The sequence below is a fragment of the Capra hircus genome, chromosome 7 (genome assembly GCF_001704415.2).
Source record: "Capra hircus breed San Clemente chromosome 7, ASM170441v1, whole genome shotgun sequence".
Lineage (NCBI taxonomy): Eukaryota > Metazoa > Chordata > Mammalia > Artiodactyla > Bovidae > Capra > Capra hircus.
Genome location: NC_030814.1, coordinates 83,362,277 through 83,380,295, shown reverse-complemented (window position 1 = coordinate 83,380,295; position 18,019 = coordinate 83,362,277). Strand labels below are relative to the sequence as shown.

At 43.4% G+C, this 18,019-nt stretch overlaps 1 protein-coding gene across 1 annotated transcript in view; it reads left to right on the top strand.

Moving 5' to 3' along the window:
• ALDH7A1 (aldehyde dehydrogenase 7 family member A1) overlaps positions 1–18,019 on the top strand; it is a 44,408-nt gene that overhangs the window by 1,853 nt on the left and 24,536 nt on the right. The window contains exons 2-7 of the mRNA XM_005682692.3: positions 2,938–3,319; positions 4,925–4,978; positions 5,658–5,723; positions 13,213–13,293; positions 13,654–13,777; positions 16,842–16,974. Of these exons, the coding sequence (XP_005682749.1) occupies positions 3,128–3,319; positions 4,925–4,978; positions 5,658–5,723; positions 13,213–13,293; positions 13,654–13,777; positions 16,842–16,974 (650 nt within the window). The 5' untranslated portion in view covers positions 2,938–3,127. The remainder of the gene's footprint in view (positions 1–2,937; positions 3,320–4,924; positions 4,979–5,657; positions 5,724–13,212; positions 13,294–13,653; positions 13,778–16,841; positions 16,975–18,019) is intronic.

Sequence of the window (18,019 nt, the reverse complement as noted above, 5' to 3'; positions counted from 1 at the left end):
TTTAAACTTTAAAATATGCTTGCCAATTCTAGTATTTTGATTGGGATTGCATTGAATCTATAGGTTAATTTGGACATTTGAGAGACTGTAGTAGCCTGATACCAATGAATGCTGGAATCAAATATTATTAATCAATAACTCTTCTTCTGACACTGGGCTCATTAAACCACTGGATAGGTAGAATGTATCCTGGGAGAGAACGCAGTATTTAGAGCACATGAATGGTTGGTCCTTTCTGAAAATAATTTTCCCCATTAAATAATAAGCCAGCATGTTAGTTGCAACAGCATATTTTGATATTTTGGTGAGCTTGATTAATCTGAGTATGCCCAGAGCAATAGTAAGTGCCACTCACTTATGCTCTGAAAAATCAGATGCTGAAATTATATTCTGGTTGGTGGTGATTTCTCCAATTTACCACTGCCTTGGGGCAGGCATGCATGTTCATATCACTCTGCCTTCTGGCCAACTATCTTTGAAGAATAAAGACAGCTATTATTCACAGAGGATTTCCCAAGCACAGGTCATTTGTACTTATGCTGTAACTCCAGAGTCTTTGCTTTAACCGCTCTCTGAGGCCTTTGATAAGTCATTTGAAAAGTAGAATTTGCCATTTACTAACTCCTCCACTTTTAATACAAAATTAGTTCAAGGTATCCTGACATTTGAATTTCTGTAGGGCTTTGCAGTTTTTATGTATGCTTTCATGTACAATCCATTTAATTCTTTTTCAAGTGTGAAATGTGCCTTCACAGGATTCATTTAATTCTATATTTTCCCGCTTTGCCCCATCAAAATTCATTGTTGGTAATTTTTCCTGACCTCCTATTGACAGGCTAAATAAGTCTTGAAAAAAGAAGGTGAAAGAGAGATGTAATCCCTGTTTTCCATATAGGCAGTTGCTAGTGTCTATCGTCCCAAAACTTGTTTAGAGGGAGACCACCATGAACCTCTCTTTTCGACTTAGTGAAGAGATGGAAGTTAACATTCCTTGAGAGCGTCATGTGTGGCTTCTAAAATTTAGTGCATCTGTAAATGTTTTCTCATTTTTTGAATCAAATGGAGGGAAAAAGAATGGAAGGATGTGATGTTGGGATACGTGTACAAAGAATCTTACTGGCAGCCAGAAAGCGAGGAGAATTAAATTCTCTATTGAAATGTCTGAGAATTGAAATGAAGGAAATTAGTGCATCAGTCCTAGGAGTGGATGGACAGAAGTAGTTGGGTTGTTGATACAGATTACCAATGCTGAACGGGGTATCCTTGCTTAGTACTGCTGAGGTGTGTTTATAGGTTCATTTTTTCCCCAATGATGTAAATGAATGTGAGCCTGGTAGGATGCTGGGAATTGTGGAGTCATCCCAGGATGAGTCAGAGGCGGTCCTTGGGGGAAAAGTACAACATTTTCAAGTGGAAACACCATTCAGATATCCAGCTCTTACCACAGTTTCTGGTAGATGCTTGATACGTGCCTATTTCAACATTGTTTGTTGAAACCATTTATGTTCTAAGGGTCGAACAGATAAAGCTTGAATGCAGAGATGGAAGGAAAGGTTTTACAGATGGAGGGAACAGTAGGGCAAAGGCACCATGAGAGGAAAACACAGGCTTTGTAAAGAAACATGTGACTCTCAACTGTCTGCTTGCCATGTGGAAGGCCACAAGGCAAGTAGGGAGAAGTAATATTTTGGGAAAGTAGGTTTGGAATCACCTTATTTATGCAAGGATTTGAGAATATGTGTATATTTAAAATTTCTGCCCAAATCATGCTGATTGAGATGTTGCCATTTCCCTTAAATAGGAAGGCCTAGTTATTGTGTTATCAGGGGTGGCAGATGGGATGGTGGGGATGGCAAGAATATTGCAGGAAGAGAGAAGAAATGGAGAAAAAAGGAAATTGATCAAAACTGTCTTTGTTCTTCAAAAGCAAGAATATACCCACACAGAATATTTGGAGGGAGCTACCACAATTTTGGGAAATAGATGGGGAAACAGTGGAAACAGTGTCAGACTTTATTTTGGGGGGCTCCAAAATCACTGCAGATGGTGACTGCAGCCATGAAATTAAAAGACGCTTACTCCTTGGAAGAAAAGTTATGACCAACTTAGATAGCATATTCAAAAGCAGAGACATTACTTTGCTGACTAAGGTCCGTCTAGTCAAGGCTATGGTTTTTCCTATGGTCATGTATGGATGTGAGAGTTGGACTGTGAAGAAGGCTGAGCGCCGAAGAATTGATGCTTTTGAACTGTGGTATTGGAGAAGACTCTTGAGAGTCCCTTGGACTGCAAGGAGATCCAACCAGTCCATTCTGAAGGAGATCAACCCTGGGATTTCTTTGGAAGGAATGATGCTAAAGCTGAAACTCCAGTACTTTGGCCACCTCATGCGAAGAGTTGACTCATTGGAAAAGACTCTGATGCTGGGAGGGATTGGGGGCAGGAGGAGAAGGGGCCGACAGAGGATGAGATGGGTGGATGGCATCACGGACTTGACGGACGTGAGTCTGAGTGAGCTCCGGGAGTTGGTGATGGACAGGGAGGCCTGGCGTGCTGCGATTCATGGGGTCGCAAAGAGTCGGACACGACTGAGCGACTGAACTGAACTGAACCACAATTTACCATTTTTCATTAATTAGAAAACTAATTTGTAAAGTAACAAAGGGGCAGAAACAATCCTCTCCTTTCCACCAGAACTGGTTAAAAATACCGACTCTCAGACTCCAGTCCAGACCTACAGAATCACAATGTGCATTTAACACTATAGCTAGGTGAGATCACATGCACATTACAGCCTGAGAGGCCTTCTCTCACTGTATTTTAGAGCCAATCTTTTGCTGGACAAAGTTCCTAGCTGGTGCCGCTGTTCCTGCCGTCTTTCACTAGATGGCAGTAGCCTGCTCACTTCCTCCGGGTTTCACCCTCATTGTTTTCCAGGCGCGGGTTGACCTCCAGGCCGCAGCCCCAGGCTCCCGCGCAAGATCCAGCTAAGCAGGGCGACGGCGGGGGGCGTGCTCGAGGGCGGGGCCGGGCCTACCCAATGGGCTCCTCCGGGTGGGGGGCGGGGGCGGGGCCCCGCTTCAGTTGTTCCTCGGGCCGCAGGCGCTCTTCGCATCCCTGACTCAGTATGTGGCGCGTTCCCGGTCTGCTCTGCGTGCGCTTTGCAAGGAAGAGCAAGTTCTCCGGACCTTGGACCAGGCCTGCCGCCTTCATGTCCACTCTGCTCATCAATCAGCCTCAGTATGCTTGGCTGAAGGAGCTGGGGCTCCGCGAGGAAAACGACGGCGTGTATAATGGAAGCTGGGGAGGCCGGGGAGAGGTATGCACGACTTGGGCAAATCTCTGAGGCCTCTTTTCGCTCTGGGAGGCCGGACAGGCGCTGCCCAGCCCTTATCCCCGCGGACGCTGTCGGCTTATACTGGGTGGGAAGTTTTGAAGTCCATAGTAAACGTTTTCTCAAGTAGAACCATTAAAAGTACCACTAGATATTAGGTCCTGCGTGTTACCGAGAATCAAGTTCATTTTGGAGCAGAAAGGGGTTGAACTACCCAAGCGTACTTAAAACCGCACGGCACAGTTCTGCACTCTGTAGTGCGAAATGCCACACACTTGGCGGTGGAATCATCTGACTTTTCTACTTGACTGTGGCTCCTCGCATGTGACGTGCGCCACAGGTGATGTTCTATAGTATTATATTATCTTTTGAAATCCTCTGGAATGCAAGCTCGAAGTTGCTGAAATTCTGTTTTTCAGTCATTGGGCTCAGAGCTTCCTTGAGGGCCAGATTTTCAGCATTTCTCTATTTCCAGACCCTAACAGTAGCTTGACTCTCAGTTAATGTTCAATAAAATGTTTTATAGACTAGGATGGAAAGATAAGGTTGTTACTACTTGGATTTTTTTTGAGGGCTGCGTACGAAAGAAAACTTATAAGAAAACGTATAACATCCCAACAGTTTGTTGAATGAACCTGCTTTGTTGGCGGAAAAGCATCTTTTAGTTATCTGTGGCTGTAGGAAGTGCAGGTGGTTTTAATTGTTCCCAATCCCCCATTTGTGGTTTTATCCTGTTTTTTTTTTTTTTTCCTGTGGTATCCAGTTATTAGGTTCATGGATAAAACACCCTTTCCTGAAAGCCTTTTTAAAGCTATACCTGGGTGTTGGGGTTTTTTCCCCCCTAATTTATCTCTCCAGTTCATGTGGACACACTCCTTTCCCATGGTTGTCTAGCCTTGGCCTTTTCACCTCTGACCAGAGGGTGGGCAGTTATGGAGAGAGGGAATAAGCTAAACGTAACTGCGAGTGTGTTTGCTCAGTCGTGTCGGACTCTTTTTCGGCCCTACGGACTGTATGTAGCTCGCCGGGGTCCACTGTCCGTGAGATTCTCCATGTGAGAATACTGGAGCCGATTGCCATTCCCTTCTCCAGGGGATCTTCCTGACCCAGGTCTCCTGCATTGCAGGCAGATTCTTTACCATTTGAGCTATAGGGAAGTCCCTAAAACTTGTAACCTTGGTCTGTTAATGGAAGAAGAGGCAAAATAACATATTACTTTTAGGCTTTTGTGTAGATGCCTAACATTTAGATGACGAGGGTGGGTTTTGGTGAAAAAGTTGTTCTGAGTGTTCAGGTCAAAAGTGAAAACTCTAGTCTCCTGTTTGTAACAAGTTAATGGAGAAGGAAATGGCAACCCACTGCAGTATTCTCACCTGGAGAATGCCATGGACAGAGCATCCTGGCGGGCTACAGCCCGTGGGGTTGGAAGAGTCGGACACGACCTGGCCACTAAACCACCACCACCACCAATGTAAAGGTTCTGAGTTTGGTTATTGTATCTTAGCTCCTGCCCTTGCCCCACCTTCCTTTTTACCTTCCTCCGTTTGGTCTGCCCCCCATTTTCTATTTATGTAGATCGTCTTGTTTTAGGTTATCACCACCTATTGTCCTGCTAACAATGAGCCCATTGCCAGAGTCAGACAGGTACGTGCTTTTTTTTTTTTTTTTTTCCTTTACATGCAAAATGCCCTTAGGGAGTTTGTGCCAGTGACCACTGAGTAATACAAATTTACAAAGTCAAAGAATGTTTCCTTTTAACTTTTAAGAATGTCTGGGGGAGGGACTTTCCTGCAGGTTCAGTGGTTAAGATATTGGGCTTCAGTTGCTGGGAACATGTGTTTGATCCTGCTCCGGGGTCTTAGCTCCTGCATGCTACACTGCCCAGCTGGAAAAAAAATTTCTCGGGGAGACCCTGTACTCTGTGAGAGTATGTGTGCCCTGGAAAAGGAGACCCCTAGAGAGGACTGCCCAGGAGGGGTTCCACTGAGGTCTGTGTTTCTGGATCACCAGGGAACTTGGGTTAAGGTGAATGTTCTGACCTCTTGAATCTAGGTTGTAGCCTGAGGTTCTGCATTTCAAATATACTTCAGGTATTGCTCACAGATGAGGCTCCTGGACCTTGCTTTGAAAGGCAAGGTTTTAAAAAGTACAGATTCTAACTTAGCAAATTCCAGCAAGTTTTGGGAAATGTAAGGCGTGATAATCATTTTAAAACACAAATCTTAGGGTCACTGGGGATTTTACAATTCTTTTCCAAAAGTCTGTGTTCTTAGGAGATCATCACTGCCCTTTTCCCTTTGTCTCCCTCCAAATATTTATTTAGGCCAGCATGGCTGACTATGAAGAAACTGTAGAGAAAGCAAGAGAAGCATGGAGCATCTGGGCAGATGTAAGTACAGAGTCCAGGACACAAATACCTACTGTAATGACACACAAGGAGGCAGCCAGCGCCCCCTTGCTGATACTGGAGCTTCTTGGGGGCTGTGACTATCTCTAAGCTGTAGTCCTAAACTAGTACTCTTTTCCATATTTTGCCTTCAATAGCAGGATAATTTTAAAGGGAAAGGAACTCTGTACTGTTGTAGCGTAAGCAATCTATGAACACTTTCATCTCCAACTGATCTATGAACACCCAAGTCTCCAAAAATTAAGCAAAGAGAAAGGAATATCTATGCTAAAAATAAACCATATGCTCCTCCCCCACCTCCAAGTTTTTTTAGGGGCAGGGAGGGGATGTTAGTAGGTCGGCATTCTTGGTTCAGAGGGAGTGGTGTCAGCAGCAGCTCTCATAGGGCCTAGGCTTCAGTTCCTTGGCAGTCTGATGAAGCCTTTAGGCTAATTCTGCCTCCCCTGTCTCTGTCTCAACTGGTTCTGTGAGCAGGTGTAGGCACTGACTGGAGCTGGACTGGGCCACCCTGAGCTGTCGATAGATGAGGGCCAGGCTCTGGAGGATGGGGGAGTAAAGAACTGGCTTAGTCTGGATCTTCCAGTTTACCCTGAACATCCCTTTTGGTCTTCTGCCTGAGATACTTGGCCTGAAGCTATAGGAATATCCTGAAATGTTAACCCAGCTCTGCCCCAGGTAGTTACTTTGCCTTAGTGTGCTTTGTCTTTTGTAGAAAGGGGAGGCCAGGTGTGCTTACCTCTTGGGTTATCATAAGGGTTAAATGAGTCAATCATTTAACATGCTTACACGCAGGGGTAAACCTTAGTACCTGTTTGATTTTTAGAACCATGTGCTGCTGAGCCTCAGTGGGCTTTTTTTGTTTTTTTTCCTCCTGAATCAGTGGTTGCTCTGGGGACTTGGGGAAGGGCAGACTCTCCAGGAGAGCCCTGAATTGGATGCAGGGTTACTGTTAGCCAAGAGACGGCCTCTGTGCAAAGCAGGAAGAACGTTTCCTTTAACTATTTTGGCTATAAGTTAGGCTCAGGGTTTATTGTATACAATCAAAAACTGAACAGAAAAAATCCTTGAACAGAGAAAATACTGCTTCCAAAAGCAGTGTGCTAAGTGAAGTTCATCTTAGCAATGTAGAGAATAGTGACGGATGCCGTGCCAACTTTATTTTAAATCAGCTCACTCCCCATCTGCGGGGCTCACATCTGCAGGTATGGAGTGCTGACTGTTCTCCACCACTCTGTATACGGTGCTTGAGCATCCATAGGTTTTGGAATCCATGGGGGTCCTGAATCAATCTCTCATGGATAATGAGGGACAGCTATATTGTTCTTGTTTTTTCAATTAATAGACTATATTTTAGAACAGTTTTAGAGATACCAAGGGGAAATTTCATGCAAAGATGGGCTCGATAAAGGACAGAAATGGTATGGACCTAACAGAAGCAGAAGATATTAAGAAGAGGTGGCAAGAATGCACAGAAGAACTGTACAAAAAAGATCTTCACAACCTGGATAATCATGATGGTGTGATCACTCACCTAGAACCAGACATCCTGGAATGTGAACTCAAGTGGGCCTTAGAAAGCATCACTGTGAACAAAGCTAGTGGAGGTAATGGAATTCCAGTTGAGCTATTTCAAATCCTGAAAGATGATGCTGTGGAAGTGCTGCACTCAATATGCCAGCAAACTTGGAAAACTCAACAGTGGCCACAGGACTGGAAAAGGTCAGTTTTCATTCCAATCCCAAAGAAAGGCAATGCCAAAGAATGCTCAAACTACCGCACAATTGCACTCATCTCACATGCTAGTAAAGTAATGTTCAGAATCCTCCAAGCCAGGCTTCAACAGTACTTGAACTGTGAACTCCCTGATGTTCAAGCTGGTTTTAGAAAAGGCAGAAGAGCCAGAGATCAACTTGCCAACATCCGTTGGATCATGGAAAAAGCAAGAGAGTTCCAGAAAAACATCTATTTCTGCTTTCTTGGCTATGCCAAAGCCTTTGACTGTGTGGATCACAATAAACTGTGGAAAATTCTTCAAGAGATGGGAATACCAGACCACCTAACCTGCCTCTTGAGAAACCTATATGCAGGTCAGGAAGCAACAGTTAGAACTGGACATGAAACAACAGACTGGTTCCAAATAGGAAAAGGAGTACATCAATGCTGTATATTGTCACCCTGCTTATTTAACTTCTATGCAGAGTACATCATGAGAAATGCTGGGCTGGAAGAAGCACAAGCTGGAATCAAGATTGCCGGGAGAAATACCAATAACCTCAGATATGCAGATGACACCACCCTTATGGCAGAAAGTGAAGAGGAACTAAAAAGCCTCTTGATGAAAGTGAAAAGTGGAGAGTGAAAAAGTTGGCTTAAAGCTCAACATTCAGAAAACGAAGATCCTGGCATCTGGTCCCATCACTTCATGGGAAATAGATAGGGAAACAGTGGAAACAGTGTCAGACTTTATTTTTGGGGGCTCCAAAATCACTGCAGATGGTGACTGCAGCCATGAAATTAAAAGACGCTTACTCCTTGGAAGAAAAGTTATGACCAACCTAGATAGCATTTTGAAAAGCATAGATATTACTTTGCCAACAAAGGTTCATCTAGTCAAGGCTATGGTTTTTCCTGTGGTCATGTATGGATGTGAGAGTTGGACTGTGAAGAAAGCTGACCACTGAAGAACTGATACTTTTGAACTGTGGTGTTGGAGAAGACTCTTGAGAGTCCCTTGGACTGCAAGATCAGCCCTGGGATTTCTTTGGAAGGAATGATGCTAAAGCTGAAGCTCTAGTACTTTGGCCACCTCATGAGAAGAGCTGACTCATTGGAAAAGACTGATGCTGGATGGGATTGGGGGCAGGAGGAGAAGGGGACGACAGAGGATGAGATGGCTGGATGGCATCACGGACTTGATAGATGTGAGTCTGAGTCAACTCCGGGAGTTGGTGATGGACAGGGAGGCCTGGCGTGCTGCGATTCATGGGGTCACAAAGAGTTGGACACGACTGAGCAGCTCAACTGAACTAGAACAGTTTTAGGGTGAAACTGTAGGGGAGGAAATTTTTTTATTCTTTCTTTCTATGTTCTTTGGCTGGCCTAATAATTAGCCAATATACAACAGATTAGCAGGAGAAAAACAAACTTTAATTTTTTATGAGGGGGAGGCATAAAGATATGAGACCCAAAGGCAGCAGGCAGTTGAGGCTTAAACACCATCCTGAGCTAAGTAAAGGGATAGGAGCCCGGGGCTTCGAAAAGGAGGAGGACAGTTGCTAGGCATGTGAGCAGAGCAAGTGTTTGGTAAGCAGATATTTTCCCTCTCATGCAGATAAGTCAGATATAAAAGTTTTCGCTGGTGATAACTCGTGGTACAGGTCCCTTTCTAATTGTTTGGGGGCTGTTAAGGGGAGTTAGAAATCTTTTCCTGAGTCTTCTGGGCCTTAATTATCTGTAGCTCAAAGTAAAGCCAAAGAGCTTGTCGGATTGGCCGATTCTGGGGTGGCTTATTCTGAACTCCTAAGTTTCCTATATTAACACCCTGCCTTAGTGGGGTACCTCTTAAAATTGGTGAGCCAATACGGGCACATCAGTAGTAACTGAAGTCCATAAGTTGCATTAAGATTCACTCTTTGCACGTGCTGTTTTGAATGCTAGTGGAACTTTTGATTAGAAACTTCCGTTATATGTGTGTATGTACCCATAGTAAATACAGTCTTGTATGAAAAAAGATTTGTGTGAATTCAGGGTCTTTTCTTCCCCTGAACTGACTTTTAGGTTAATCTTGGCTTTGCTCAAGGGGGTGGCAGATGGCACTGTGATGTCTTTAATATTGTGCTGTACTTTGCTGTTGGTGCTGTTTTCGAATTCAGGTTCTGGTTTGAAGTCTGCTCTTCCACAGTCATGCCAGCCTCTGCGCCTAGTGTTGTTTCTCTTTCTGCTCTTCATTTTTATTTGTCTCCGTAGAGTGGGGCTGCTAAGTGGGAACGAGTGGCTTTTCTGGGTGATGTTAGAATCAGTTGGGAATCCCACTTGTTGGAATTTGAGTTAAGCAGTTGAGTCCAGAGTTTAAGGAGGAAGCAGAGCATTTCCTCAGTGTGCCTCCAGGACGCCTCTAACATGAACAGAACAAAGCTTGGTCCCCTCCTGGTGCACACACTTCTCTTGGCCCCTCACTTGCATGGGGCTACTTCTGCTTGGCCCTGACCCTTCTGGGTGCCTTGCCTGTGAGGGCAAACCACAGTTTCATTTAGTTTCTTTGTATTCGACCTGGAATTTTTCAAAGGGAACTTTTTTTTTTTTTAAAGGAAAAAGGAGACAGTATAAAAATATGAAAAGGCAGTTTATAAAAATGTTTCTCTTAACTAAAACCAACCACCAAGAACCTGGTTGGGAATTCTTGCTCTGCTGCTTTCTTTCATGAGTTGATTTAGTCCAAATGCCACCTGTTTCTGCCCGTCTGCATCCCCTGTGGGTATCATCACTTTCCTTCTGCACTCCTGGTGAGGAGGAAAGGCAGAGTCTCTTCTCTTGATGACAGGAACTCGAATGGGCCTTCTCCAGCTGCATAAAGGGATTCCAGATACCTGTAGCTCTCTCTCTCTTTTTTTTTTAAGTTAATTTTTAATTGAAGGATAATTGCTTTGTAGACTTTTGTTTTCTGCCACGTATTAACATGACTCAGCCATAGGTAAGCGTATGTCTCTGTAGCCCTTTAACGCAGTTGTCTTTGGAATACTTCCCCAGGGGCTCAGCGGATGACAGACTTGGTGCTCTTAGTTCCCTGTTTATGGCTGCCTCCGATGCTCGCTGTAAACCTGACTTCAGAGTGAAGTGTGCAGGGACGAGGACTCTCGGTGGCTGTCTCAGGAGGGTCTAAGGTTATTGATGTGCTGTTGTGCTGGGCTGGTCAAACCCACACGGGCATGGGACTGTCTTCCCGGTTTCCTGCTCGTCCTCATCCCTCACCTCATACTTACTCCTGACATTCTTTTTATCTCTTGCTGTTTCTACCCATCATTTTGGAAGCGGGAAGAAAGAAAGAAAAAAAAGTCAAGTTTGAGTGGTCTGAGAGGGAATGTAGTTTAAACCTTGGGTGATGGGTTCTAATGTGTACCCAGGGTTGAGACTTGATCAGTTGCCAGGTCTTAACAGTTTGAATTATGTTTATCTCTTACTGTTTTTGTGGTCCAGACAGCCATCATCCCTTGTCCGGCTTCATAGTTTTCCTGCCTGAGTCTTTCCTCCCTCTGATAACATTTCCTGTACCACATCTAGAGTGGTGTTTTAAAATGCACTGTGAGGGAGTTTCTTGGTGGTCCAGTGGTTAAGACTGTGCTTCCACTGCAGTGGGCCAGGATTTGGTCCTTGATCGGGGAGTTAAGTCCCTGCATGCTGCGTGATGCGGCTGAAAAATTAAAACGCACTGTGATTTTTCTCCCCACTGTACAAAACCCTCTAGTGATTTCCCCACTGCTCTTTGGATCCTTTACATGGTCCTTTGCAGTGTGGCCCCTCCTTTCCACTCCTACTTCTTTATAGTCTTTATAGTTTCCCGAAATTATCATATTCTCTTGCCTTTTAGCCTTTGCGTATGTTATCTCTCTGTCCCCCATAATTTCCCTCTCCTTTATCTACCTCTTCAGATGGCAAACACCAATCATGCTGTAGGCCTCAACTCTTTAAAAAGCCCCCTTCCTTCCCATCTCCTTGCCCCCACGTAACGCTGGGTTAGTAGTCACAGGTGGTCCACTTATGTGGTTTAGCGCCATCATGGCGCTTACCACGTGAGATTATAATCTGCTTTGTGTCTGCCACCCCCAATGGATTTGAATCTAGCTGCCTTGTTTCCCTTGAATCCTGGGGAATAGCACACTATCTGGCACATAAAATGTGTGCAGTAAGTGGTGGTTCAAAGACTGGTAGAATAAATAAGCTCAGAATAGTCATGTGTACTGAATTAGCCATTCTGAGTTGAAATTAACCAATTTGCTAAGGCTATAAATGTGTGGTCTAAATTTGGTTCAACTCATTCAATGCCTTAGAAAACACAGAGGATCTTTGCTGTTTCATTTAATGTTACAATTTTTGTTTACTGTTTCCAAAAGTGTGCATGTATCATAAAAATAGCAAATGTTGCAGACATACAAAATGCAGAGAATCAAAATGTTGTGATTCCATTTCCTGGAAATTGCAACTGTTAACCTCTTGTTGTATATCCCATCAAATTTAAGCAAAAGTTTACTTACCATACGCATTATCTTGCCTTTTTTTTGTTGTCTTGTTAAGGCTCTTTAAAAGTTTTTCCTTATAAATCTACTTTATTCTTTTTAGAAAGGGTCCAGACATTTTATGTGCTGTTCTTTGCTCAGTCACTCAGTCATGTCCAAGTCTTTGTGAACCTATGAACTGTAGCTTACCAGGCTCCTCTGTCCATGGGGATTCTCCAGGCAAGAATACTGGAGTGGGTTCCCATGCTCTCCTCCAGGGGATCTTCACAACCCAGGGATCAAACCCCAGTCTCCTGCATTGCAGACTGATTCTTAACCTTCTGAGCTACCAGGGAAGCCCTCCATTTATGGCTATTCCGTAATTAACCAATCATGTGCTGATGGGCATTTGGATGGTTTCTGTTTCTCTGCTGGAAACAGCACCGCAGTAAATGCTGTTGTAACCTATACTTTTGCACACTAATGTTTATGTTCAATTTCCAGAAGTAGAACTGCCTGTTCAAAGTAGTGGGGGCGCAGGATGCATTTTAAATGTTAATAGAAAGCCAGGCTACCCTTAGATTAGAAAAACTATACAAGGATATTTGGTGTACATTTGGGGAAGAGAGAGAGTGAAGAAGAGCCCTGAGCTCCATGAGTGCCTCAGTTATTTTAGCTCCACTGCCTAGTATTGCTGATGTCACACAGTAAGTGCTCAGAAAGTATTTCGTGAGAGGGTGGTATGATTTGAATGGATTTTGGACACCAGCCTAAGTAAGCTTTTTTAGGGTTTGGGTTTGCAATCAGTTTGACCCATGTGGAAACATCACTGGGAATCACATAGGGTTACAGGTTATGTAAGGTATTTAGAGCTTTGTAGAGTCATCCCACCACTCCAGTATTCTTGCCTGGAGAATCCCATGGACAGAGGAGACTGGCAGGCCATGGCCTATAGGGTCGCAGAGAGTCAGGCACGGCTGAAGGAACAAACAACTAACCATGCAGTGTCATCCCAGAAAGTTGTGTCCAATCTGAATTTCTCTCTGTACTTGGCGCAGTCCTTGCTCACCAAGAATGTGTCATCTGTATATTTTCTTGGTCTCTGGAATGGGTTTTAAGGCCTGTCACATCAGACACTGATGAGATCAAAACAGATGTTTTTGATGTGGTTGTGCTTTGTTCTTTAACAGCACATTAGTACCGTGATAATAGACATGAGCTTACACTTTTCAGCAGACACTAAAATGCCATTCCTTCCTTAGATTCCTGCTCCAAAGCGAGGAGAAATCGTGAGACAGATTGGTGATGCCTTGCGGGAGAAGATCCAAGTGCTAGGAAGCTTGGTAAAGTATTTTTGTAGTAAATATATAGTACTTTGAGTGAAGAATAAGGCTGTTTTGTACTTTTGTGTATAAGATTGTGATCTTTTTAAGGTCATAATTTATGTATTTCAAAAATATATATGTGTATAAATTTGTAACATATATTTCAAAAATCTTTTCTTTAGAGGAAGGATTAACAAGATGGACAGAAAATGTGAAGACAATTCTTGGGCTTTAAAATTCTTCAGAAAAATAAGAACAGACTGTGGTTTATAACCCTCACAAAGCAGAAACAAAATGTTTTGCTTTCCCCACCTCAAATTTAATGTTTAAAGCAGGAATTCTGTTGGAAAAATGCTGCTTGGTCTTTTGTATTTTTAGGTGTCTTTGGAGATGGGGAAGATCTTGGTGGAAGGTGTGGGAGAAGTTCAGGAATACGTGGATGTTTGTGATTATGCTGTTGGCTTATCTCGGATGATTGGGGGACCCATCCTGCCTTCTGAAAGTAAGTGCTAAGTATGGCACTCCGAAACAGGGAACTCCCCCAGATTCTCTGATTGTGAGCAGTTTCCACAAAATACTTGTATATGAAAATGTTTTTAATCTCTTTACTAAGAAAGTCAAAACAGGTGAAAATAATCAGATCAAGATGCTTAAACTTTTTAAATTTTTTAAGATAAAGCTCAGTGTTGGCAAGTTCATGGGTGGAGACTTTGTGAATCACCAGTCTTATCTGGAAAACAGTTTGGAAAAATATCTATCCCAAAAATATTTAATGCAAGTTTCCCTTAAATCCATTAAATATTTAATGCAAGTTTCCAGAATCTTAATTTAAGTAAATAATCTGAAATGCAACTGAGGTTCAAGTGTTAGGGTGTGCAGTGTCCCATTAACAGGAAACAATGGAAATGGCCTAAATGTCCAATCATGACAAAGGCTGAACAAATAATTTTGGCAGTCTATTAGCAGATACTGTCAAGAGATCATAATGACTGCCTTCCCCAACCGCAAACTTTATAGGAAAGTTGTATTTATTTTTACTTCTTTTGTCTTCTTTTTTAATACATACTTATTTTTAGATTATTTTGATTTTTTTGAAAAGATAGTCTTTTTCATTTCACAAAATTAAAGAGGCATAAAAAGGTGAAGGAAGAAATATTTTCCTTTTCCCAGTGGGATACTCCATAGCATTCCCATGAACGTATCAAATGTTTCTGGTTTCTTGAGTGTATCTTTATTCAGGTGCAGACAGATATGTAGCAAACCGTGTGTTCTGTTTTATACTTTTTTCCTACTTAATGTATCTTAGAAGTTGTTTCATATTGTTCCGATAAGGTGCTTCCTGCATCTTCTTCTTTTTTTTTTTTTTTAATGGCTGTTTTGTGGTAAGGATGACCAGTTCCCAAGTAACAGATATTTGGGGTGTTTCAGTCTTTGCCAGTTAAACTGTGCTGCAGCCTTGTACTCAGTGACGGGGACAAGGGCTTACCCAGTTTGTAGTGTTTGCCACGTCAGTGGAACAAACCAGGTGAATTCATGTGACTGTATTGAAAGCACAGAGGTGGAAATCTGAAGTAGTAATGGTGGTTATCTGTCAAGGCAGAATTATTAATGGTTGGTATTGTCTTTCTTCTATATTTTCCAAAGTTGCCACGCTGGGAATTAGGTTACATTTATAATCAGGAAAAGACATTTTTTTAAAAAATCATGTTTTCCTGTTTCCTCTTGGAATATTGGGCAAATTCCCTGCTGGTAGAAAGAGGGGGTTCTTTTCAAATGTACAGTTATTGTCCATAATTTGCTGTGTAACAGTGAGTCCCATTAGCCAAGGTTAATTTTATATTGAACACTTTCAGAGGTTTTTCAGAGTTAAGAAAGTAAACTGCCAGTTTGGGGTGGTATATATGTGCAAGCAAGTAACTTTGATTTTTACCTGCTCTAATGTCTGACTCACCAATTAAAATCCTTTTCAATTGTTTACACTTTAAAAAAATAGATTATTCATTTATGCAGAAGCTCTTGGGTAACTTTGACTTCATTCATTCAGTTAATGCTTGTTGAGTGTCTGCCAAATGATCTAATAGGTAATAACTTGGTTGAAAAAGTGTAGTCCTTTCCCTCAAGAAATGTATAAAGCTGTAGATTCCTTGCATTTTAATTTTGTTTATTTTTACTTATTGGCCACACAGCATGCAGGATCTTAACTTAGTTCCTCAACCAGGGATCATACCTGTGCCCTGTGGTGGAAGCATGAAATCTTAACCACTGCACTGCCAGGGTATTCCCAGGGGTGATTTTAAACTGGGAAGAAGCCTGTGTGAAAGCTTAAGATGGGAGAACTTGGCTTATTTGGGGAACTGTGTTACTGCAGCCCTGCCGGAGGGTGCAGGATGAAGGGAGAGATGGGTGGAGAAGGAACCTCGGGAAGGGACTTTATCCTGAGGGCAGCTCTGGTAGTGATGGGGTTGCCAGAGTGTGGCAAGTGGGGGGCGTCATGTCTTCAAAGCTATACTGTCTCCCTGGAGAGAAGGATACGGAGGGGAGGGGCAGAGAGGAGGAGGTAGGCTCTGTGAGGAAGAGACTGTACCAGCACATCACTTCCAGGGAGAATAGGGTTCCTGGACTAAGGGAGGGCCTGGGAGTGAGGTGGAACAAGTTCTGGGTTCCCTGTTCTTGCTGACAGGCTGAGCATGGCCAGAAAGGCAGATGGCTGGGAGTGCGGCCTTCCTAATGCTTTTAGCCAGGTTTCATGAACCTTCGCACTCCTTGCTCTGGTTCTTCACTGCTTCAGCTGCCTTTGATTAAATAAGGCTCTTGTGGGGGTGAGATGGTTGGATGGCAGCACCAACTCAATGGATGTGAGTTTGAGCAAACTGCGGGAGATGGTGAAGGACAGGGAAGCCTGGGGTGCTGCAATCCCTGGGGTTGCAAAGAGTCAGGCACAACTGAGCGACTGAACAACAGCTTGTGGGATTATGGTGACTTAAGTTGGTCTATAAGAGACAACTATTTTAATTTATATTTTCAGTTTTCCTATATGTATGTAAAGATGTGTGCACTTAATTCTTTCAACGTTTATGTAATTGTTAAAACTTACTTTCCCCCTGTATGTGAGTCACCTTGTCTTGAATTTAGAGAGGTGAGCTGAGGGCCTCATCCGGCCCCGTCAGGAGCATGGCCCTGAGAGTCGTGACTCCTGTGTTGTGGTTGTGCCCTGCCCTTGGCCATCACATCACCGAGGACATGTCTCGTTTCCTCTCTGAAGTTTCCTTGTCTCCCGGATGGGACTGGCACTGCCCTGATCCACAGAGTTCCTTTGAGGAGTAGAGGCTTAATGGATATCCTCATGGTTTATAAGGTAGTCTGGTAATAACAGCATTCGTTGTATGCTGGCGAATGTACCAGTGTCCCCTAGCTGTGTAAGATGATCTGTACAAAGCATCTGTAGTCCCCACCTGATCTGGTGCATCTTTGTTCTGAAAATGAAAGATTGCCGACTTTGTTCTTGTGACCTCGACAGGCATTAACTTAATGTGTTTAAGCGTGTTGCGTGCCTTCTTCGTCCTCAGGACCTGGCCATGCTCTCATTGAACAGTGGAATCCTGTAGGCCTGGTTGGAATCATCACTGCTTTCAACTTCCCTGTGGCCGTGTATGGCTGGAACAACGCCATTGCCATGATCTGCGGGAACGCTTGCCTTTGGTAAGAACGGTTCGTTTTTTTAATCCACTAGTTAGATGGTAAAAGTCTCCGTTTTCAGGTACTACTGAAAGTATTGCAAATGTTTTGAAATGTTTTCTACTATTTCTGTTAACATAGCAAGTGACACCTGCTAGTTGTGAAATGCTGGGTTTTAGTTATTTACATATTTTACCATCAGTAAAATTTATATTTTTTGACTTAACTTTTGACACAACCTTATACCCTCTTCCTTCTAGTTATCTCTACCCCAGACAAGTATAGTGTAATTCAATTTAGACATTAATTGCTTGGACTCAGTGTCAGACTCCACCTGTTTAGGGGCTCAGTCTTCCACAAGACTCCTCCTTCTTAAGATGCTAGCTGCAAATGTTCCCAGTCCTCAGGACATCTGCAGTTCTCACTGGCTGTCTACAGATTTGGAGGTTACCACTGGTTTCAGTAGAGCTTCCCTGGTGGCTCAGATGATAAAGAATCTGCCTCCAATGCGGGAGACCTGGGTTTGATCCCTGGGTTGGGAAGATCCCCTGGAGGAGAGCATGGCAACCCACTCCAGTATTCTTGCCTGGAGAATCCCCATGGACAGGGGGACCTGGCAGGCCACAGTCCGTGGGGTCGCAAAGAGTCGGACACGACTGAGTGACTTTAAGCACAGCACATACATTGGTTTCAGTAATTCATTAGAATGGCCCACAGAACTCAAGGAAGTGCAGTATTTAATGGTTGCACTTTTGTTGTAAAGGATGTATTTAGGGCGTGGTTTAGAAGGGTTTCAAACACAGCATCCCTGCCCTCTCCCTGTGAGTTCAGGACATATCACTTTCACACCCAGAAGGCATCACTGAGCTTTGGCGTCCAGAATTTTTATGGGGTTTTTATGACATTGGCATGATTGAGTAAATCATTGTACATGTGACTGAACTCAAGTCTTCCTCCTTCCCTCCCCATGATTGATCTTTCTCATCACCACCTCCCGTCCTGAAGCTGTCTTGTGGGGAGGGGCACTAGATACCTCAGTAGCATAACAAAGGCCTTTCTGTCATTCAGA